Source organism: Aotus nancymaae, unplaced genomic scaffold (assembly GCF_030222135.1).
Source record: "Aotus nancymaae isolate 86718 unplaced genomic scaffold, 86718_ANA_hifiasm-v0.15.2.pri h1tg000021l, whole genome shotgun sequence".
Taxonomy (NCBI): Eukaryota; Metazoa; Chordata; class Mammalia; order Primates; family Aotidae; genus Aotus; species Aotus nancymaae.
This window is the reverse complement of record NW_026988433.1, coordinates 31,701,461-31,725,787: the sequence shown is the minus strand read 5'-3', so window position 1 is coordinate 31,725,787 and position 24,327 is coordinate 31,701,461. Positions and strand designations below refer to the sequence as shown.

Here is a 24,327-nt window from a genome sequence, read left to right as displayed (position 1 = left end):
ACATGGGAGTGGAGTTAGTAGGCCATAGATGTGCATTTGTTTGTCTTTAATAAACACTTGAAAACAGTCTTTGAAACTGGGCTGTGCCAGTTTACACTCTGGCTAATAATAGAACAGCTCCAGTTATTCCACATACTGATAAAACATGTGTTTTTGTTTTAGCCATTTGGGTTGGTATGCCGCAGTATCTCATCATGATTTTAACTTGAAATTTTATGATAACTAATAATGTGGAACACCTTTTCATATGCTTGTAGTCATTTGGATAAACTCTTGTGAATTTACATTCAAGCCTGTGCTTTATTGGGGGTATCTGTATTTTTCTTAGTGATTTGGTATTTACATATTCTGGATATCAATCATTTGTCAGATATAGATGTTGCAAATCAAATATCATTTCTCAGTTGGTGGCTTGACTTCTCATTCTCTTAATGGTGCCTTTAAATGAAAAGAAATTTCAGTTTTGTTCTTCAAAATTGTTGCCACATAAGTTTTAGCTAATTTGCATAAAAATCTTACTGAGATATTAGATGGGATTAAATTGAACTCCTACATCAATTTGAAGATACATATTTTCCCAATCCATGAAAATGGTATATCTCTGCATTTATTTATGTATTTTACATTTTTCTCAGCAATACTTTTTGTAGGTTTTAGTATATAGGTTTTGTAAAACTTAGAGTTATTTCTAGGCATCTTAGGAATCTTTGCGCAACTGCAAATGATGTTTTTATTGTTATATTTTCTAATGTTTTGTTGCTAATATTAATATATGGAAATATTGTTGTTTTGTATATTTGCTTATCATGCAAACTTGCTAGCATCTAGTATCAATTATAGTTGCTTATATATTTCTTGAGATTTTCTACCTGTATATACATAATTGTATCATCCACATATAATGATAACTTGACATTTTCCTTTTTAGTCATTATATATATATTTTTTGTTCTTGCCTAAATGCACTAAGACATTTTATATAATGCCAGATAAAATTGGTGATATTGGACATCATTGTTTCTGACCTGAGGGTAAAAGTGTTCAATATGTGACCATTAAGTGTGGTGCTACCTATATTGTTTTGTGCATACTTTTTATTGTTTCCTTAAAGAAGTTTTTATATATCCCTAGGTTGCTGAGAGTTATTATCATGACTAGCTATTACATTATATCATGTCATTTTTCTGAACCTCTTGAAATGATTATGCAATTTATTTTTTAAATTTCACTGATGTAGTGGATTTCATTGATTATTTTTTGTTGTTAAAGTTGTTAAACTAACCTAGCAAACTTGGAAAAAATGCATACTTGGATCATAATGAATTTTTTTAATTACCAAGTTCAGTTTGCTAATATTTTGTTTATGATATTTATATATAAATTCATGGGAGATATGATAGTGTAGTTTTTCTTTCTTGTAACGTTTCATTCACATTTTGGTATCATTTTTATGATGGCTCTTTAAAATAATTCAGTAATGTTTTTTCCTTTTCTCTTAAACAGTTTGTATAAGATTACTATTATTTATTACTTAGATACTTGGAAGAATTTACAGTGAAGCAGCAAGACCTGAAATTTTTTTTTTTTTTTTGCGACAGAGTTTCGCTCTTGTTACCCAGGCTGGAGTGCAATAGCCCAATCTCGGCTCACCGCAACCTCCGCCTCCTGGGTTCAGGCAATTCTCCTGCCTTAGCCTCCCGAGTAGCTGAGACCACAGGCATGCGCCACCATGCCCAGCTAATTTTCATATTTTTAGTAGAGACGGGGTTTCACCATGTTGACCAGGATGGTCTCGATCTCTTGACCTTGTGATCCACCCGCCTTGGCCTTCCAAAGTGCTGGGATTATAGGCGTGAGCCACAGCGCCCAGCCCTAAAATTTTTTTATTAAAAGAACTTTAATTATAAATTTATTTTACTTAATAGACATAGGACTATTTCAGTTTTTTATTTCTTCTAACATCTGTTTTCATAAGCTGTTTTTTAGTTGTGTATTTTTTCAAGAGACTTGTTCATTTCATCTAAGTTTTCAAACTTAGTAGCATGAAGTTGCTTATATATCTCCTTAACTTTTTATGTATCTAGGGTGTATAGTGATGCCCTTTTTTTCACTTATAATTTCATAGTTTGTGCTTTTATCCCTTTTTAAAACAGCCTGCCTTAAAAGTTTATTAACTTTTCAAAAGAAAAACTAACTTTGGGCTTTGTTGATTTTTCTCCACCGTATATTTGCCTTCTAGCTCGTTCATTTCTGCTCTTATCTTTATTTCCTTCCTTTACTTCCTTTGGGCCTAATTTTACTTTTTTCTCAACATCTCAAGATGCTGATTTTCAGCTTTTCTTTTTTTCTAATATAGGCATTCAGAGCTATTATGTTCTCTATGAATACTGCTTTAGCTGTGTCCCACAAGTTTTCATATGTTTTATTTCATTAGCAAGACGTTTCCATTTCCCTTGTAATTTATTTTTGACTATGCATTTTGAAGGAATTTATTAGTATCGAAACATCTAAAGATTTTCTGTATATGGCTCTGTCATTGATTCTAATTTAATTACACTGTTATCAAAGGATATTCTCTGTGTTATTTTGACTTTTGATATAATATATATATTATATTAAGGTTTACCTTATGCTTCTTTATACCATCTGTGTTGATAAATGTTTCAAGTATGTTCTGTAATTAGTTTTTTGGTATAATGCTCTACATTTTTATGTCAATTAGGCAAGATTGGTTAATTGTGTTTTTCAAATCTTCTAAGTCCTTATTAAATGTTGTGCATCTTACCTACTAGTTACTAAAACAGAAGTGTTGAAATCCTCAAGTATGATTGTGGATCTATCTTATTTTACTCTTAGTTCTGTCAACTTTTGCTTTATGTATTTTGAAACTGGGTTATTATGTACATACAAGTTAGGATTATTCTGACTTACCATTGAGCTGACCTTTTTATCATTATGTAAAGTAATTATTTAATAATGCAACACTTTGAAGATGTGATGGGCAAGAGGCTGAAGAACTAACCTTAAAACCTTTCAAAGGGCAAAACTGAGCCTCGTACTGCCTTTCAGAGCTAAGGAGATAGGGACTCACCAGGGTCTCAATCACAGCAAAGGAACAAGAGCAAATCAAAGGTGGAATAAGCTTTACAAAAACTCTAGGCCCAGATTAATCTGTGACCAGCTTTAAGTGATCTGTCTTATCTGCCTTAACATCACTAGGATGAATTCTTTGTGGTAGAAAAGAACATCACTGAGAGTAGAGTATCATAAATTTGTTCCTAAAGACCTAGATAGTAAATAATTTTGGCTTTTTGAGCCAATGGCAAAATCAAGGCAATTATGTAGACATTTTTACAGCCATTTAAAATATAGCCATTTAAAATGTAAAACTATTCTTAGCTCACAGGTGGTTAAAAAACAAAATCAGATGGTTGGCCTAATTTGGCCACAGACCATAGTTAGCTGACCCTCGATCTAGAGCCTCTACATGTCTGGCATACAATAAAAAGATTACTAGGTATGCAAAAAGGCAAGAAAATGTGACCAATAATTAAGAGGAAAAAGGAGACCCAAAGATGATTCAGAAATAGGGTTTAGCACACAGACTTTCAAATAACTATGATTTATATATAAAAATAGAAGAAAGTATTCACAAAAATGATTTAAAAATGGAGACTTTTAAAAGGGAATTAAAATCTATAAAAAATAATTCTAGAATTACAAAATGTAAACCTGGAATTAATAACTCATTTGATATGTTTAATAGCAGATTGAGGCCAGGCATGGTGGCCCATGCCTGTAATTCCAGCACTTTGGGAGGCCAAGGCTGGTGGATCACCTGAGGTCAGGAGTTCGAGACCAGCCTGGCCAACATGGCAAAACTCTGTCTCTACTAAAAATACAAAAATTAGCTGGGCATGGTGGTATGTGCCTGTAATCCCAGCTACTAGGAGGCTGAGGCAGGAGAATCACTTGAACCCGCAAGGCAGAGTGAACCAAAATCGCTCCATTGCACTCCAGGCTGGGCGACAAGAGCAAAACTCTTGTCTCAAAAAAAAAAAAAAAAAAATTAGCAGATTGACTCAGCATAAGACAGTGAATTAGTGAACTTGAAGACAAGTCAATAAAAAGAAGATCCAAACAGAAGCACAGAGAAAATAATAGAAAAGCAGAGCAGAAAACATAAGAAACATGCAAAACAGCCATAAAGGCTGAAATATTTGTAATAGAAGTCCCAGAAGGGAATAAAGAACAAGGAAAAGTTATATTGAAGTGGTAATGTCTGAGAATAAGTAAATTAAAAGAAGGTATACTTACATATTAGAATATAAAACAGTTAAAAGCTGAACTACATCTATATAGATCAAGATAATATCTCAAAAATATCATGTACTATGAACAGGGCAAAAAATTTGTAAATAATGATACCATTATGTAAAGTTTAGGCACAAAAATATTATTTACATTACATATGCACTATGAATAATTTATTGATATATGGATGTTTATGTGTGTGTGTATATATATATATATATATATATATATATATATATATATATGAACTGGAAGGATGCATGCAAAACTCATGTCAGAAATTATTTCTGTGAAGGGAGAGGAGACCACTCAAGAGCAAAAATAGAGGCAAATTCAGTTTTATCCATATGGTATTTATTTTATTTGTAAAAAGATATAAAGCAGGTATGACAAAATGTTACCAAGAGTTAATTCTGCCTCTTCCATGGGTATTTGGAAGTTTGTTATATCATTCTTTGTGCTTTCTAATATTTAAAAGTTTTTTCCCAACAAATTTTTTTTTTTTTTTTTTTTTTTGCATTTTAAGTTTTGGGGTACATGTGAAAAACATGCAAGGTTGTTGCATAGGTGCATATGTGGCAGTGTGATTTGCTGCCTTCCTCCCCTTCACCCATATCTGGCATTTCTCCCCATGCTATCCCTCCCCAACTCCCCACCCCCCCGCTGTCCCCCCTACTCCCCCACAACAGACCCCCGTGTATAGTGCTCCCTTCCCTGTGTCCATGTGTTCTCCTTGTTCAACACCCGCCTATGAGTGAGAACATGTGGTGTTTGATTTTGTGTTCTTGTGTCAGTTTGCTGAGAATGATGGTTTCCAGGTTCATCCATGTCCCTACAAAGGACGCGAACTCCTCGTTTTTAATGACTGCATAATATTCCATGGTGTATATGTGCCACATTTTTCCTGTCCAGTCTATCATCGATGGACATTTGGGTTGGTTCCAGGTCTTTGCTATTGTAAACTGTGCTGCTATGAACATTCGTGTGCATGTGTCCTTATAGTAGAACGATTTATAATCCTTTGGATATATGCCCAGTAATGGGATTGCTGGGTCAAATGGAATTTCTATTTCTAGGTCCTTGAGGAATCGCCACACTGTTTTCCACAATGGTTGAACTAATTTACACTCCCACCAACAGTGTAAAAGTGTTCCTATTTCTCCACATCCTCTCCAGCATCTGTTGTCTCCAGATTTTTTAATGATCGCCATTCTAACTGGTGTGAGATGGTATCTCAATGTAGTTTTGATTTGCATTTCTCTAATGGCCAGTGATGATGAGCATTTTTTCATATGCTTGTTGGCCTCATGTATGTCTTCTTTTGTAAAGTATCTGTTCATATCCTTCGCCCACTTTTGAATGGGCTTGTTTGTTTTTTTCTTGTAAATCTTTTTTAGCTCGTTGTAAATTCTGGATATCAGCCCTTTGTCAGATAGGTAGACTGCAAAAGTTTTTTCCCATTCTGTTGGTTGCCGATTCACTCTATTGACTGTTTCTATTGCTGTGCAGAAGCTGTGGAGTTTGATTAGGTCCCATTTGTCTATTTTGGCTTTTGTTGCCAATGCTTTTGGTGTTTTGGTCATGAAGTCCTTGCCTACGCCTATGTCCTGAATGGTTTTGCCTAGGTTTCCTTCTAGTGATTTTATGGTGTTAGGTCTTATGTTTAAGTCTTTAATCCATCTGGAGTTAATTTTAGTGTAAGGTGTCAGGAAGGGGTCGAGTTTCTGCTTTCTGCATATGGCTAGCCAGTTTTCCCAACACCACTTATTGAACAGGGAATCCTTTCCCCATTGCTTGTTTTTATCAGGTTTGTCAAAGATCGGGTGGTTGTAGATATGTTGTGTCCCAACAAATTTTTAAAAATCTACCTTCTATGCTACAAGTCTCTTCCCTTGAAAAAAAAAGTGGTAATTAATGGGCATCATAGTTAATCACTTCAAGACCAGTATTATGTGCTATGTAAAAATGATTGGCAAGTTTGACTTTAGGCCATAATATTTAACTAGATAATGAAACTCATTAGGTGTCAGACAAACAAAAACTACCAATGATCTGAACACATTTTCCTTTTAAACTTGCGGTTATTTTCATTATAAATACAACCTTAAAAAACTAATCTTTCGTTGCATTTTTCTGTCCATAAGATCTAGTACTGTTAATGATTGTTAAGAATCATATCTGTCAGTTTTATTTCTACCCGATAGGTTTTCTTTGTGTTCTGGCCTTTCTTCATTGTAATTATATGTCGGTCATTGAACTAGTATTATTTGGTACCTGACAAGTCCTTCCCATACACAAAAACCCCTTTAGTGAGTATGTAGGAAATAGAAACATAAAGAAGCTGCTATTCCTACTTTCATGAAGTTCACTACAAAAGGGGGAAAAGGCAAAACACCATAAAATCAGGACAAAGTAAATTTTATGGTGGTGAGCAGAGTTTTGGCAGCTACAGAGGAGGCAGCAGTTAATTACAATTATGGAAGACTCAAGAGGGTACATTTGTATGTACTCTTGAAGGAAAAATAGAATTTCATCAAAGTAGTCATAGAAACACTAAGTGTATATATACTGTATCCCCATAAAATCAGAAGACTAGCGTGGCCAGAGTAGAGGATTGTTTGGGAAACCAGTCTTCTGTGTGGGGTCTATTTGAACAGGAGGCTTGGAAGTTTGCTTGGAGTCAATTTATTGAGATCCTTGAATGGCATGGTGAAAAGTTTGGGATTTATTCTGTAGACAATGAGAACCTACTGAAACATTTTGTGTAGGGACATGAGTGATGGGCTTGAACCAACATTTTAGGCACACTGACAGCAGAATAACAGAGAAGGGAGCTGAAAGTTTGGAGGCAAAAAAAAGCCAGTTAGAAAATCACAGTCTGAACTCAAATATGGAAGTGGAGAGGAGGGAGAAATGAGAGAGATTTCTGAAGAGTAATTGTCAGGACTAAAAGGCTAATGGTTCTCAAAACTAAGCTAGTTGAGACCTGGTTCTTATGCAAGTTGATTCTGAAGGAAGGAAAGAAGGAGGAACATAAAAGGACAAATAGGTTCAAGAATGAGATTCAGAGATTGGTTTGGGGAGTGCTGTTTCTGTAGCATAGCAGACAACTGGAAATTCCCTGAAAAGAGTCAGGATTAGAGATAGAGAATTGAGAACCCTTATCAGAGAGAGAATAGTGAAGTCATGGGAGTACATGGACTTACCCAAGGAAAGAGAGAAGCCAGGAGAAAAAGAAATCCACGGTTGAAACAGAGGGGAATGCCCACATTTATTGGTGGGTAAAGAGCCACCTAGCACAAGCACTGAGTGTGAATGTGACCAAAGAGAGGGGACACTTGGAGGTGGCAGTGTCACCTAGATAAGGTAGGTGGAATATGCACAACTCTGGAGCTACACCACCGGGGTTACAGTCCCTTCTTTTTTTTGAGACAGAGTCTCACTCTGTTGCTAGGCTGGAGTGCAGTGGCACAATCTTGGCTCACTGCAACCTCTGCCTCCTGGGTTCAAGTGATTCTCCTGCCTCAGCCTCCCAAATAGCTGGACTATAGGTGTGTGCCACCATGCCTGGCTAATTTTTGGTTTTTTAGTAGAGATGGGATTTCACCATGTTGGCCAGAACAGTCTTGATCTCTTGACCTCGTGATCCACCTGCCTCGGCCTCCCAAAGTGCTGGGATTACAGGTGTGAACCACTGCACCCAGCCAGAGTCCCTTCTTAGTTACTTATTTTGGGCAAGTTACCTGACCTCTTTGTGCCTCTGTTTCTGTACCTGTAAAATGAGGATAATAGTAGTACCTACCACATAAGGTTGTCATGAAAATTAAATGAGTTGGTTTATATGAAGTAATTAGAACAATGCCTGTTCTTACATAGAAAATGCTATATATGCATAGTCATTGTTTTGTCCTTGTTACTTTCTAAAATAAAGTTTGTAAATATATTTTTTACTATTTTTACAGTCATATATGCGTACATATATAGTCATTCAAACAGTCAAATACTTTTTGTCCATGATGCCCAGTAAACTTTATTTTTTTATTTTCCATTATGCTGACTGGTTATTTTGCATCAGAAACCACCTCCTTTTTCAAAAATTTTTATTTTGCAAAGTTGCGAAAACAGTAGTTTCTACACCTTACTTTTGCTAATGTTAACATCTTACATATTTATTAAAACCAGAAGTTATTAATATAATACTGTTGTCTAATCTACAGACTTTATTTGAATTTTGCATTTTCCCAGTAATAACTTTTTTCTTGTTCACAATACTTCCAAGATGCAGCATTCACTTTGATGTATTGTCTCATTAGTTTCTTTTAATCTATGACAATTCCTCAGTCTGTCTTTGTTTTTCATGATCTTGACACATTTGCAGAGTACCTGTCAGTAGTTTTGTAGAAGCTCCTTCAATTCAGGTTTGTCTCATGTGTTTGCATGATTGGGTTGGGGTAATTCATTTTTGGCAAGAATACCACAGAAATGATGTTATACCCTCCTCAGTGCATCATATCAGGGGTGTGTGACATCATTATGTCTTACTACTGGCGATATTAACTTTGATCACTTGGTTAAAATGGTGTTTTCAGCTGGGCGTGGTGGGTCATGCTTGTAATCCCAGCACTTTGGGAGGCCAAGGTGGGTCAATCACGAGGTCAGGACTTTGAGACCAACTTCACCAACACAGTGAAACTCCGTCTCTACTAAAAATATAAAAACTAGCTGGGCATGGTGGCGGGTGCCTGTAATCCCAGATACTCAAGAGGCTGAGGCAGGAGAATCGCTTGAACCAGGGAGGCAGAGGTTGCAGTGAGCCAAGATCGCACCACTGCACTCCAGCCTGGGCGACAGAGTGAGATTCCATCTCAAAAACAAAAAAACAGAAGAGATTTTCCAGTTTCTCTGCTAAAAATTTACTGTTTTTCCCTTTGGAATTAGTAAAAATTATGTGAGGAGATACTTTAAGAATCCATAAATACCCTAGTTTCTTCAATATACTTCCTCCTACTAATTATAGCATTCTTTGATATTTCTTGCCTACAAAAATTGTTACTGTGATGTTTGACTCATGGTGATTTTTTAATTTTCATAATTTCTCCTATGTTGATTAATTAGAATTCTACCATAAGGAAGAGCCATCCCTTATCTACATTATTTAATCAATTATTTATTTATGTAGGTATATATTTACATCAGTCTGGACTTAGATACTTAGTCTTTGGGTCATAATCCTCTGCTTTCATTATTAATTTTGTTTTGTACAAATTGTTCCAGATTTGGCCATTAGGTGTGCCTTCAGTTTGTTTTGTGTTCTATTGGCATGTCCCCATCGTTTTTTGAGCATTCCTTTCTGGCACCACAAGATGTTCCAGGCTTCTTTTGTATTGTCCCTACCATAGCTCTGGAATCAAACCTTCCTTCAAAGAACACTGATTCCTTTTGTTAGAGAATGATATTTAGGAAACAAGATCTGGATCCTAGGTGTGCTTATTGCTCCTAGGATTCCATTGCTTCCAGGCCCAGGAAATACCTGTTTTTCCAGTTTCCTGGCCATCTTTCTGAAAGAGATGTCCCCTGTGATTCTGTGTTGGGAAAAATGGGACTTAAGACAATCACATATTCAGATTATGAGCCCTGTGAAAATGGTAATGGAAAACCAATACTCTCTGTTCTTTTTCCTGTTTTCTTTCCTAGTTCTTCAATTTGGATTCACAACTATTTTTGTGGCAGCTTTTCCCCTAGCACCACTTCTGGCCTTACTGAATAACATAATTGAAATTCGACTTGATGCTTACAAATTTGTCACACAGTGGAGGAGACCTTTAGCTTCAAGGGCCAAAGACATAGGTAAGTTGGATTTGGGTATGTTTTTAAAATAAATATTAACCATCTGGTGAATAAAATTTTAAAACCCACAAACTTTCGATTTTTAATTATGGTCTCCATTTAAGGTAATTCACCTAATTTTTGCAATGAATAATTATATTAGTTTTAAATAATATTAGTCAAGAAGTAAAGCTGCCTATTTGGAATTTTATAATTTCCAGTGCTAGAGAATTTGTACTTAAAAAATTCTTAATTTGATTGTTTCTATCTTAAGATTATAGAATCTAAAATTTAGATTTATTATCACTTACATCCTTTTTAAAATAGATCTTCCATTTTCTCAGCCTTAATTTGTTCTTTCCTAAATGTTTGCCCAATTTACATGAAGTATAATCCAGTTTTTCTAAGGGCAGAGATGAACTTTGGTCTTTGACTAGAGATGCTGAATTGAATCAGATGCAGTCCTCATGAGAGCTGCCTGAGATCAAAGACTGTCTTTTTTCTATTCATTTCTGCATCCAGTGGTTAGCAGAGAGCAGGCAATCACCCAGCCAGTATGTGTGGAAGAGAATTGCATGTGGATGTTCTTGCTAATGAAGTCTTTTAACCTCCATATGAAACAAACACACATTCAATGAGCACCTACCCTGGCTCAGTGTATCATGGGCAGCGCCCACAAAGATGAACAGAAGGGACCCTATCCATGCCCTTAAGGAGCTACCAGTCTGGTGGGGCTTGACATTATTTATGCTGATCCTATCAGATGGTATTTTGGAACTTTATCATTGACCAGAATTCTCTGCTTCATGTCTGATCCTGACTATTAAATCATGAACATGTAGACACTTCCATAGAAACTCCCTTAGTGCCAAGTTCTTTGGACAAATCCATCCTCATGGTTGCAACAGTTGGTATTTGGAAAGATGAAGAAAGGATCCATGAGAAGGACTTTTAAAAATGAATTCCCTCATTTTTTCGTAATTATTACCTCTGTTTTGTGTATGGAACTAATATAACACTTCTATTTGAATAGGAATTTGGTATGGAATTCTTGAAGGCATTGGAATTCTCTCTGTTATTACAAATGCATTTGTCATAGCAATAACATCTGACTTTATCCCTCGCTTGGTGTATGCTTATAAGTATGGACCTTGTGCAGGCCAAGGAGAAGCTGGGCAAAAGTAAGTTTGCTATAAAACCATTATGCAATTTCTATTTCTAGCCATTTTTTGAGGTTTGACACTCAGACAGAAGACTTTGCACTGGAGAATATGGGATACACACCCAGAAGGAGAGGCCTGTGATAGGGGAGGTGGAATTACGATTTATTATAAATCATAACACTCTCAGCCAAAGAAAACACATCCTCATCTACTGAAGAGTTGGAGGACATACAACTCAAACAGGTTTTAGATGGAATCCAATGTAAGAGTAGCAATTAATCATTTTCCCCATCCCCGAACCTCTGCCCACTATGAATTTAGAAATATGTGATTTGCTAATGTATAGCAAAAAAGTAGTGTATGATATTGTATATAGTTATGTCATTTTATGAGTTTGCAAAAGGACAGTTACAATCTGATTTACATTGTGCCATTATGTGTAAACTCTGCAGATCTTACATAGGAAATACGGAACTATGTACTGAGTACCCAGTAGGTCCTCAGTAAGTATTTGTGGAATAAGTAAGTGAATTATTTTTTCCTGGGTATTGACCTGACCAGTGCCTATATTACCCAAAGCAAGTTGGGTGGACTAAACTCCCGGGGGAGATCAATTCTGTGGCATTGCCTCGGTGGTTTGCAAAGCCAGGGCACTCTATATATAATCAGATAAAGCCTACTCAAACTTATAACATATTACCTAGCTTTTATTCCTGTACCTTGGAAAAAGTGCAAGAAGTCTTAACATACTTCAAAAATCCCTGTTTGGCTAAAGCCAAAATAATTAAATTCTTATTTTGGGACTTTGATGTCTATAGGTCAGAGTGAGGTGTGTTTGGGGATCACAGGGTCTTCTTAATAACCCAGAAATCACCCTACATGGGCTGCTGTCTACTTACACAAGCAGCCCTGGTTTACTAGCCTGAGCCAGATAATTTCTCCTCTACAGCCATTGTAATTGATCAACCCCAAGGAGTTAAGTGCCACCAAATCAAATCAACTGAACTCATGCAAACCTGGGCTGGGTTCAATTTCATTATGAATCCTATGTAAATGGGCTAAGTCATGGATGATTGAGTAATTTCATAAAGCTCACAATCCAGTTATTTGAAAAGGCTTCTATAAAATTGTTGACTAATATAAGCATGTGGCCATGACACACTAATTATCTAGCAACTTTCAGTGGGCATACCAACCCATTTTAAGAGAAATTTAAAGATACATTATCTTGCCCAGACATTTCTTTTTTTTTTTTTTTTTTTGGCAGCAATTTATAGATTTTATTTTATTTTATTTTTTATACATATTTTATTGCATTTTAGGTTTTGGGGTACATGTGAAGAACATGCAGGATTGTTGCATAGGTACATACATGGCAATGTGGTTTGCTGCCTTCCTCCCCATCACCTATATCTGGTATTTCTCCCCATGTTATCCCTCCCCAACTCCCCACCCCCCACTGTCCCTCCCCTAGTTCCCCCAGTGTGTGATGCTTCCCTCCTGTGTCCATGTGTTCTCATTGTTCAACACCAGCCTATGAGTCAGAACATGTGGTATTTGATTTTCTGTTCTTGTGTCAGTTTGCTGAGAATGATGGTTTCCAGGTTCATCCATGTCCTACAAAGGACACCAACTCATCGTTTTTTATGGCTTCATAGTATTCCATGGTGTATACATGCCACATTTTCCCTGCATTTCTTTCTTACTGCAACTGTCATCGACAGTCTCTGCTTGGCTTAGCCTAAAACAGCATACCTTCACTCAAACCACTTTCACATATGTTTTACATTTGATTCTCAAAACAGCCCTGGGAGTGGGATGTGCATTATAATCTTCACTTTGAGGAGCAGGAAAAGATTAAAAGAGGTTAAGTCCAGAATCACAAGGCTGAGTAACTCTGGGAGCCCAACATGAAGATTGAGCCTCGACTCACTCTCCATCCTGCACCTCACAGCCCTAGGGGCTGTCCCTTAACCATAAACCCCCTGGAGTTTCCGTCCCAGTGGTTTTTGGTTCTTTCCCAAATTCAAATATGGTGAAATCTACCTTGTTTTAGGGGGAACCAAAAAATAAAATGGAAACCTTTATGCACAATTCATAGAGAATCAAAGCTTTAGAATTTTAACAACCTATTAGATTTAAAACAATGTCCATGGTGACTAAAATGTATCTAATAGTGTCCTTAAATCAATTTTATCGAGCTCTTCAGAGCTTTTCATTTCACTTCTTTTTTACCTTTTCTCTTTGACTTAAGAGCCTTCTGCCACTTTCAATTTATAGATCTTTTATCTTCTAATCCAGTGGTCATTTTTCATGTATTCATAGTTACATTTATGTATGTTTCTTCATGAGTCTTACTTTCTGCCCCATTGGCCACTCTATTACTTTTCAGATTTTTTTTCTTTTTCCAATTTAGAAATGGTTTAGAAATTATTGAAGTCATAGAGTAGCAGAATTGTCAAAGTGTAGAAAGTCATCGGCCTTTGGAATAGTACAGTGATTGCTGGCTCATCCCTTTCTTATGTATTAAAGGATTGAAAACAAGTGGTGAATGGTTTTTATGGCAGAATTCTCACCTGTAAATGAATGTGTGGTCTTCTCCGAAGTTACATGGAAGATATATGTGTCCTCATCCAAATGGCACTACCCTATATAAGACATTTTCTAGATCTTTCTTGGAAGTGCCTACAGAGGCCATCTACCAGTCCTTTAAGACAACTGACTTTATATTCACAGGGAACTCTACCTTTATCTGATACATTTTTCTTGGTACTTCTCAATTCTCCCTGATCATCAATGTAGCCTCATCTCCTCTGTTTCACTGAGAGCTGGTGGTGGGTCACAGTGAGGGTATGTAGCATTCCTGCTGGTAAACCCAGTGATAGACATGGTCTCTCTACTACCTGTGATGTTCCTGCTATAAAACAGTGGGACAATGAGTTGATACTTGCATGCCACTAGCTGAACTTTATATAGCAAAGTATGAGAAATCTCACTTGCCTGAATTGATGATGACCTTAACTATTTGATGTTGGCAATAGCTAACAGTCTACAAAAGGTGAAAGGAATTAGTGAAATACCTAGCCATCCATTTTTTCCCCAATTATGGAAATGAAATAAAAGGAAGACATACATGGCTGATAACTGTGTATTCATATACTAGGTCCACATTTCATGCTTTGCACTCAGGAGAAACCACCCATTAGAGCCACATTTTCAACTTGGATTTATGACTGTCATTACATGCACAGGCCCATGAGACAGGTGTTTTGTTTAGATTTAAATTTTCTTAATGTAGTTTTTGAGCAGAACAACCAATGGACAGCAGCGTTAGTCTTGATAAAGCCTTGGGGCTGCTCTGTGAGATAAGAGCGCAGCAGGGGTCATGAATATTCCATTTCAGTGTTGGGCCTGTTTTTTCACCAGTTCCCAGAACACCTTTCCCTTCCCACAGCTCAGATCTTGAGAAAGACTCTGCTAAAACGTACTCCCTCTCTGTGACAGCTAGTCATCATCAAAGCACTCATTTATTTTCATGTCTAGTTCTAGATAGTTCATAGGTAAGGGAGACATCATTCCGGATTACCCTTTCAGACAGTAAGTAGTAGGGGAGGCCTGCTCGCAGTTGGCTTAAGGCATGTTACGCACCCACTGACCATTCGTTTTCACCCATGAGTGACTTGACAAATGGGCCTTCAGCTTGGTTCATTTCTTTTAAGGCCATGATAAAGCCAGTGATTTGTCTTGAGCAAGCTAACACACAGAACCCATGTGTTCTCAGAACTGTGTTCATGTCATCATTTTGTTTTAGTGTTCAGCAGCTTGGAATAATCATGCCAGACGTGTTAATGAAGAGAATCTGAAGATCCTCATTTATTCATTTAATCAGTAATTATTTATGGACCTCCTGCTAGATACAAGAAAAAATGAATAATCATCACCCACATTTATTTTACTTACAGGCTAAGATCTATATCACATGTCATACATTCATAATTTAATTTAATCCCCTCAATGATTCTATGAGGTGAGAACTTCTGTCACTTTAAGAAGTTACATAAATCGAGTGTGGTGGCAATGCCTGTAGTCCCAGCTATTCAAGAGTCTAAGGTGGGAGGATCATTTGAGCCTGGGAGGTCAAAGCTGCAGTGAGCCATGATTGCACCACTGAACTCCAGCCTGGGCAACAGAGCAAGGCCCAAGCTCATTAAAAAAAAGGAAAGAAAGAAAAAGAAGTTATATAACTTGCCTATATTACATGGCTGGAAAGCAGCAGAGATAAGATTTGACCCCAAACCCAAGCTTTTGTATGTAAAACACTGTTTAAAGAAAAATGTATACAGGATGTATCTAAGAGTGCTAATTTCACACAAAGTTTCAAACATTGTTATTTCAATAAGTTCATGTGTCACAATGTTTAATATGTAAAACTGTTTAAAGACACTTGTAGAAAAGATGTTTCTGAGAGTGCTACTTTTAAAATGTGCTTATCATATTTTTAAAACGTGCTTTTTCTTGAATGGAATTATTGCCAGAATGTTTGAATCCTTGATTTTATCTACCTATTCAATCTACAATGATCGATAGAATCTTGTACTTTAGTTTCCTGAAATCAAATCGATTCAATATTTATGGGATTCCTACACTGCACAAGACTGTCCTACGTCATGGGATATGTAAATATCTAAGATACCTGCTCTGCTCCCAAAAAACCACAGTCCAAAGGAGGGGGCATACATGTATGCTGCCAACTCTAGTACAAGCGATATGGTAATGGTGAGCTAAGTATAGTGGCACTACAGAGAGAGGGAAAGTAGTTAGTTATTTCGCCTGGAGAGATTAGGTTGTCTTCCCAGAAGGAGTTGTGTTTCAGTTGGCCACTGAAGGATAAATACAATTTCCACTTTTAAAGAGGTAGAGAATTCGAGCAGAAAAGATAACTTGAGCAAAGGCATGAAAACAGCAGATGCCTTCAGGGAATATAGTCTAGCATGACTGTAGCATGGGATATGAGTTGGGGAGGGGGAATCATATGCACACCAATCATATTTGGAAAATTTTGAGAATATCTGCAAATATATATAAAACCATTAATGAGGAACTGTGTTTATATGTATCATCAACGAAAGAAGCTGTGACTTACATATAATTTATGCCCATAATGTAATGCTTCTTTTTACCTATTTCACTAAAGCATTGATTGGGGTAGAGATGTTCTATATGGCAATTCTGCATAAAAAAGACAAGAACCAAGACAAGCAACTTGTACCTGATTCAACATGCTCAGGGCTTTTCAGTACATCCCAACTCAAGTACTGCTGACAAGGCAGGGCCAGTTAAAGGCATTTACAATCGCAGGGATGTCTGGGAAGCAGGGTCTTCAGGGAACTGGATACAGAAGGTGATCAGTGTTCTAATGGTAGAATTTGCTTCCTCTTATAGGTGCATGGTTGGCTATGTGAATGCCAGTTTGTCTGTATTTCGAATTTCTGACTTTGAGAACCGATCTGAGCCTGAGTCTGATGGCAGTGAGTTCTCGGGGACTCCTCTCAAGTACTGCAGGTGAGTGTGGCACCCAACGTGGCTCCCCCTGAGCTGGGCTGGCTCCACCGTGGGGAGGTTTTACTCTGAAGGCCCCTTCTGGCTGAGTGTGTTTAAAGCAGTGATTGTCAATCTCAACAATGCATTAAAAGCACATCGGGAATTTTCAAGCCTTCTCTTGCCCGGGATGCAGCCCAAACCAATTAAAACAGAATGTTAGGGGGTGGAACTCAGAAACCAGGTGCAGTCAAAATTGAGAACTGCTGGCTTAAAGGGAAAAACTAAAAATATAGTAGTGGAGGTTATACCCCTGCTCCAGGGACTCAGGCACAGACAATCCCCAGGGGCTTTGAGTGACAGCTGTTGAGGGCACTTGTCTTTGTTCAGTTTCTCTCTCTTGCCCAGAGTATATCACACCACATTTCTAAATGTTGAACAACTCAGATGCGTGTGGAAAGAGGCCCAGTTCATTTCAGGTTCCACCACAGTAGTCTCTGCAATATGTATTCATTCTCTTTCTCTCCCTCTAAGAGGAAATTAATTAAATTGTGCCTCTTGATGTGTATCTATAGAAACAAACACAAAGGAGAATTTGTTGAGCACCTACTCTGTGCCAGAAACTGTTACTTCATTTAATAGTCAAATTAGCTTTCTAAGCTAGGCAATATTATCTCATCTGATGGATGATAAAACCATACACCAAAAGCTCAGTGAGATTACTTGTGCACAGCTCTTGAAGAGTCCAGATGGCACCTTTTTCTCCTAATACTTGGATGTTATAAGAATTTTGTAGACTCAAGCCTGTAATCCCAGCACTTGGGAAGGCCAAGGTGAGAGGATCACTTAAGTCCAGGCAGTCAAGGCTGTAGTGACCTATGATAGCACCACTGCATTCCAGTTTGGGCAATGGAGCAAGACCTTATCTCAAAAACAAAACAAAGAATTTTGGGGATTTCCCATTATGACATTCTATGTTCTCCCTGTAATCAAAGCCACAAGGGAAAACGGCTCTCTTGACTTCCTTCTCAAGCAGGTTCTCTCTTTCCATAAAAGGCCACCAGCAGTCCCAGGCTTTTGCCTCCTGTGGGCTTAGTGATCATTCACTAAGTGATAGTTCTAGCAGACATCTTGGTGATGCCACTGATTGAATCTGGCTCATCTTTGGAACTGAGATAAGGCAGGTGTAGGGGGAAGCCCTATCCTGCCCACACAAATGAGTCCCCAGAGAAGAGATATTCTTTTATCAGAAGAAAAATGCCGGACAAGCAAAACAACAGATATCTAGTATACAGACACTTTTTAAACTTCTCTCCTATTGAATGAGGACTATATAATGAGAGTGGAAGAGATGTGAGAATCAGAAAAGTCAGAGTTTGAATGCAACATTCTCCTGCGTCTTTACAGATACCGGGACTACCGTGACCCGCCTCATTCACTGGTGCCCTATGGCTACACACTGCAGTTTTGGCATGTCCTGGCTGCTCGATTAGCTTTTATCATTGTCTTTGAGGTAAGTTTTCTCACCCAAATTCTTTTTTTCCTTTGACATAATGAAGTCACTAGGAGTAATGAATAAAAATAAGTGATAGGGATTTTGAATGTGATTATCTATACTTCTAGAAGTAGTAGAGTCGTATTATGTAACCTCTTTTTGATCTTTTTATTTTCCTTAATTGAAGTATTTGATTTTTCCAAGACATATTTGAAAGTTCATCACTGGTTTTTAATGGAAAAAATCCAAACTTGTTGGTCCTAAATGTAATTTTCTGGGGCCATAGTTCTTAAACTTTAGGAAAAATGCAGTTTTTCCATCTCCACTCGCAGATACTCTGACATATCATGTCTGTGACTTGCTTTTCTTGAGCTCCTTGTAATGATTCTGATGTAGGCATTCTGGGACCATAGTTTGGAAACATTTGGAAAACATCAGCCCATTAAGACTCATTCTTTTTTTTTTTTCTTTTTCCTTTCTTTTTATTTTAGATATAGTGGGTACATGTGCAGGTTTGTTACGAAGTTAGATTGCATGATGCTGAAGTCTGGGATGTGACTGAACCCACCACCCAGGTAGTGAGCATAATATCCAATAGGTAGTTATTCAGCCCTTGTTCCCCACCTCTCTCCTCTCTCTGGTAGTCCCTAGTGTCTGTTGTTCTCATCTTTATGTCCATGTGTACCCAGTGTTTAGCTTCCACTTATAAATAAGAACATGCAGTGTTTAGTTTTCAGTTTCTACATTAGTTCACTTAAGATAATGGCCTCCACCTACAACCATGTTGCTGCAAAGGACATGATTTCATTCTTTTTTATTGCCACATAGTACTCCATGGTGTATACATACCACATTTTCTTTATCCAGTCCACCATTGATGGGCACCCAGATTGATTCTGTGTCTTTGTGTTGTGAATAGTGCTGTGATTGACACATGAGTACATGTGTGTTTTTGGTAGAATGCTTTATTTTCCTTTGGGTCTATACCCAGAATAGGATTGCTGGGTTGAATGGTAGTTACACCCTTAGTTCTTTGAGAAATCTCCAGAGTGCTTTACACAGTAGCTGGACTAATTTACATTCCCACCAACAGTGTGCAGATGTCCCCTTTTCTCTGCAGCCTCGCCAGCATCTGGTATTTTTTGACTTTTTAATAAGACCCGTACTGACTGGTGTGAGATGATATCTCATTGTGGTTTTGATTTGCATTTCTCCAATGTTAGAGATTCTGAGCATTTTTTCATATTTTTGTTGGCCGCTTGTATATCTTCTTTTGAGAAGTATCTGTTTGTCCTTTCCCCACTTTTTAATGGGGTTGTTTTCTACATGTTGATTTGTTTAAGTTCTTACAGATTCTGGATATTAGACCTTTATTGGATGCAGAGTCTGCAAATACTTTCTCCCATTCTGTAGGTTGTCTGTTTACTTCCTTGATAGTTTCTCTTGCTGTGCAGAAGCTCTTTAGTTTAATTAGATTCCACTTAGCAATTTTTGTTTTTGTTGCAATTGCTTTTAAGGACTTCACAATAAATTCTTTGCCAGGCCAATATTGAGAAGGGTATTTGCTAGGTTTTCTTCTAGTATTTTTATAGTTTGAGGTCTTACAATTAAGTCTTTAATTCATCTTGAGTTAAATTTTGCATACGATGGTAGAAGTCCAGTTTCATTTTTCTGCATATGAATAGCCAGTTATCTCGGCACCATTTATTGAACAAGGAATCCTTTCCCCATTGCTTGTTTTTGTCAAGTGTGAGATTCACTCTAAGTATCTCCAGTTATTGCCATCGTTACTACACATACTGAAATAAACTGATTCATATAGTTAATTTATGATTTTCAAATAGTTATCAGAATTTCCCAACATGATCATAAGCATTTTCCAATGGAACTGGGTATTACAAGTGGTACCTCTAGTTGTGTATCATCACAGAATTATTTATATTCAGGCATCCAAATAAGTATTTATTTGCTGAGACTTAAAATGGAATTATAAAGTAAAATCTTTCTAGCAATTGTTTGTATTATATGTCAGTAAAAATATATTATCTATTTTCTTTTAGTGTTTAAGAAAATTGCCATAATAATAGTTTGTATTTCTATGACTCTAGTCATAAATGGAAATTTCATCTCTTGTCACATATATTAAAGCTGGATTAATAAAACCCAAGGTTGCCTTTTGGCTTGTATCAAAAGTTTGCTAGACCTCTTCAAGACTATTCTATCGTTGCTTTTTCCTTCACTCCAGGGAACCAAGAGAAGAAAATAGTAAGCTGCTTTTCCCTGTAAACTGGAAATTAGTTTACCAATGGCTCAATCTTTCTTTAAAGAAGATATTTTTAAACCCACTATTGTCTTAAAATTTTTCAGACAAAACTTCTTGTTTGTTTGGGTTTTTTTGTTTTTGTTTTTTATTTTTAAGTTCTGGGATACTGTGCAGGATGTGCAGTTTTGTTACATAAGTAAACGTGTGCCATGGTGGTCTGTTGCACAGATCAACCGATCACCCAGTTATTAAGCTCAGCATCCCTTAGCTATTCTTCCTGATGCTTTCCCTTCCCTTCCCCCACACCCACCCTTGACAGGCCCTGGTGTATGTTATTTCCCACCATGTGTCCATGTGTTCTCATCATTCAACTCCCACTTATAAGTGAGAACATGTGGTGTTTAGTTTTCTGTTCCTGTGATTGCTGAGGATAACAGCTTCCAGTTCCATCCATGTCTCTGCAAAGGACGTATCTCATTCCTTTATATGGTTGCATAGTATTCCATGTTGCATATGTACCACATTTTCTTTATCCAGTCTATCATTGATGGTCATTTGGGTTGATTCCATGTCTTTGCTATTATGAATAGTGCTGCAGTGAACATATGCATGCATGTATGTTTATAATAGAATGATTTATATTCCTTTGAGTATATACCAAGTTATGGAATTGCTGGATAAAATGGTATTTCTGCCTGTAGATCTTTGAGGAATTGCCACACTGTCTTCCACAATGGTTGAACTAATTTATACTCCCACCAACAGTGTAAAAGTGTCCCTTTTTCTCTGAAACCTCGCCAGCATCTGTTGTTTAAATAATCAACATTCTGACTGGTGTGAGATGGTATCTCATTGTGATTTTGATTTATGTTTCTTTAATTATGAATGATGTTGAACTTTTTTTCATATGTTTGTTGGCCACAGGAATGTCTTCTTTTGAGGAGTGTCTGTTTATGTCCTTTGCCCACTTTTTAGTGGGGTTGCTTGGTTTTTTCTTCTAAATTTGTTTAAGTTCCTTGTAACTCTGAATATCAGACCTTTGTCAGATGGATAGATTGCAAAACGTTCTCCCATTCTATGGGTTGTCTGTTTGCTCTGTTGATAGTTTCTTTTGCTGTGCAGAAGCTCTTTAGTTTAATTAGATCCCATTTGTCAGTTTTTTCTTTTGTTGCAATTGCTTTTGGTATTTTCGTCATGAAATTTTTGCCCATGCCTACGTCCTGAATGGCATTGCCTAGATTTTCTTCAAGGGTTTTTATAGTTTGGGGCTTTACATATAAGTCTTTAATCCATCTTGAGTTAATTTTTTTAATAAAGTGTAAGAAGGGGTCCAGTTTCAATTTTCTGCATATGGCTAGTCAGTTCTCCCAGCACCATTTATTAAATAGGAAATCCTTTCCCTCATTGCTCACTTTTGTCAGGTTTGTTGAAGATCAGATGGTTGTAGATGTGTGGTCTTATTTCTGAGATCTCTATTCTGATCCATTGGTGTATGTGTCTGTTTTTGTCCTGGTACCATGTTGTTTTGGTTACTGTAGCCTTTTAGTATAACTTGAAATTGGGTAGCGTGATGCCTCCAGCTTTGTTCTTTTTACTTTGGCTTGTCTTGGCTATTTGGACTCTCTTTTGGTTCCACATAAACTTTAAAAAGTTTCTTCTAATTCTGTGAAGAATGCCAATAGTAGTTTAATGGGAGTAGCATTGAATCTATAAATTACTTTGGGCAATATGGCCATTTTCACAATATTGATTCTTCCTATCTATGAGCATGGAACATTTTTCCATCTGCTTGTGTCTTCTCTGACTTCCTTGAGCAGTGGTTTGTAGTTCTTTTTTTTTTAATAGTCTCTTTTTTTTTTTTACTTTAAGTTCTGGGGTACATGTATAGATCTTGCAGCATTGTTACATTGGTACACACATGCCATGGTGGTTTGCTGCCTCCATCCCCCTGTCACCTACATTAGGTATTTCTCTAATGTTATTCCTCCCCAATCTCTCCACTCCCTTCTATCCCTCCCCTAGTCCCCCACCCCCCAACAGACTCCAGTGTGTGATGTTCCCCTCCCTGTGTCCATGTGTTCTTATTGTTCAACACCCACTTATGAGTGAGAACATGTGGTGTTTGGGTTTCTATTCTTGTGTCAGTTTGCTGAGAATGATGGTTTCCAGATTCATCTATTTCCCTGCAAAGGACATTAACTCATCCTTTTTATGGCTGTATAGTATTCTATGGTGTATATGTGCCACATTTTCTTTATCCAGCCTATCTTTGATGGGCATTTGGGTTGGTTCCAAGTCTTTGCTGTTGTAAACAGTGTCACAATGAACATATATGGGCATGTGTCTTTATAATAGATAGATTTATAATCCTTTGGGTTCTTGGAGAGGTCATTCATTTTCTTGTTAGCTGTATTCCTAGGTATTTTATTCTTTTGTAGCAATTGTGAATGGGAGTTCATTCATGATTTGGCTCTCTGCTTGCCTGTTCTTAGTGTTCTTGTTGCCTGTTATTGCCTGTTCTTGTTAGGAATGCTAACAATTTTTGCACATTGATGTATCCTGAGACTTTGCTGAAATTGTTTATCAGCTTAAGACGCTTTTGAGCCAAGACGATGGGATTTTCTAGATATAGGATTATGTCATCTGCAAAGAAAGATAATTTGACTTCTTCTCTCCCTGTTTGAATTTTTTTATTTCTTTCTCTTGCCTGATTGCCCTGGCCAGAACTTCCAATACTACGTTGAATAGAAGTGGTGAGAGAGGGCATCCTTGTCTTGTGCCAGTTTTCAAGGGGAATGCTTATTGAGAGTTTTCAACATGAAGGGATGTTGAATTGTATCAAAGGCCTTTCTGCATCTATTGAGATAATCATGGTTTCTGTCTTTAGTTATGTCTGGGTGATGAATTACATTTACTGATTTACATATGTTGAACCAACTTTGCATCTCAGGGGTGAAGCCATCTTGATCATGGTGAATAAGCTTTTTTATATGCTGCTGGATTTGGTTTGCCAGGATTGTATTGAGGATTTTTGCATCCATGTTCATCAGGGATATTGACCTGAAGTCGTTGTGTCTCTGCCAGGTTTTGGTAACAGGATGACACTAGCCTCATAAAATGAGTTACAGAGGAGTCTCTCCTTTTTAATTTTTTTGGAATAGTTTCAGTAGAAATGATATCAGTTCTTCTTTGTACCTCTGGTAGTCTTCAGCTGTAATCTGTCAGACAAAACTTTTAAAAGGTTGCCTTAAGTTATCTGGCTTTTCAAATAGAATTTTCCATTTTCTTTTAATATGTTATTATTAACTGTTTGAAAATAATATGAGAAATATACAGAAAAGCCTCTTACTTGGCAGAATTTTATGCCATCCATGCATCACCAAATTTATCAAGTTTTAAATAAAATGAAAAATACTTAGCAGTGTCATTTGACCATGATTTAGTCTTTATTTAATACTTCAAAATTGTAAGAGCCTTTAAATTGTCATCTAGTACTTTATTGGTCACCATTATATAGAGGAACAGAAGTGACAGTAATTCCAGAATTCCAGCTATTAATATTCCAAGTAAAGAATTTGTGGCAGTTTACCAAAAAGAAAATGAAACTTCTTCCTGAAATGATTATTTCCCTAGGCCCACTGATAATTCTTACAATCAAGATTTGTAAAGCATTTGACAGTCTACAAGGCATTTTTAAACATTGTCTTGTAATTCTCACAATACTCATT

At 37.0% G+C, this 24,327-nt stretch overlaps 1 protein-coding gene across 6 annotated transcripts in view; it reads left to right on the top strand.

Moving 5' to 3' along the window:
- The window catches only part of ANO4 (anoctamin 4), a 212,383-nt gene that overhangs the window by 185,950 nt on the left and 2,106 nt on the right, over positions 1 to 24,327 (top strand). For all 6 annotated transcript variants that reach the window (XM_064379929.1, XM_064379928.1, XM_064379931.1 and 3 more), the window contains 4 exons: positions 10,009 to 10,161; positions 11,174 to 11,321; positions 16,746 to 16,865; positions 18,249 to 18,354. In XM_064379929.1, the coding sequence (XP_064235999.1) occupies positions 10,009 to 10,161; positions 11,174 to 11,321; positions 16,746 to 16,865; positions 18,249 to 18,354 (527 nt within the window). The remainder of the gene's footprint in view (positions 1 to 10,008; positions 10,162 to 11,173; positions 11,322 to 16,745; positions 16,866 to 18,248; positions 18,355 to 24,327) is intronic.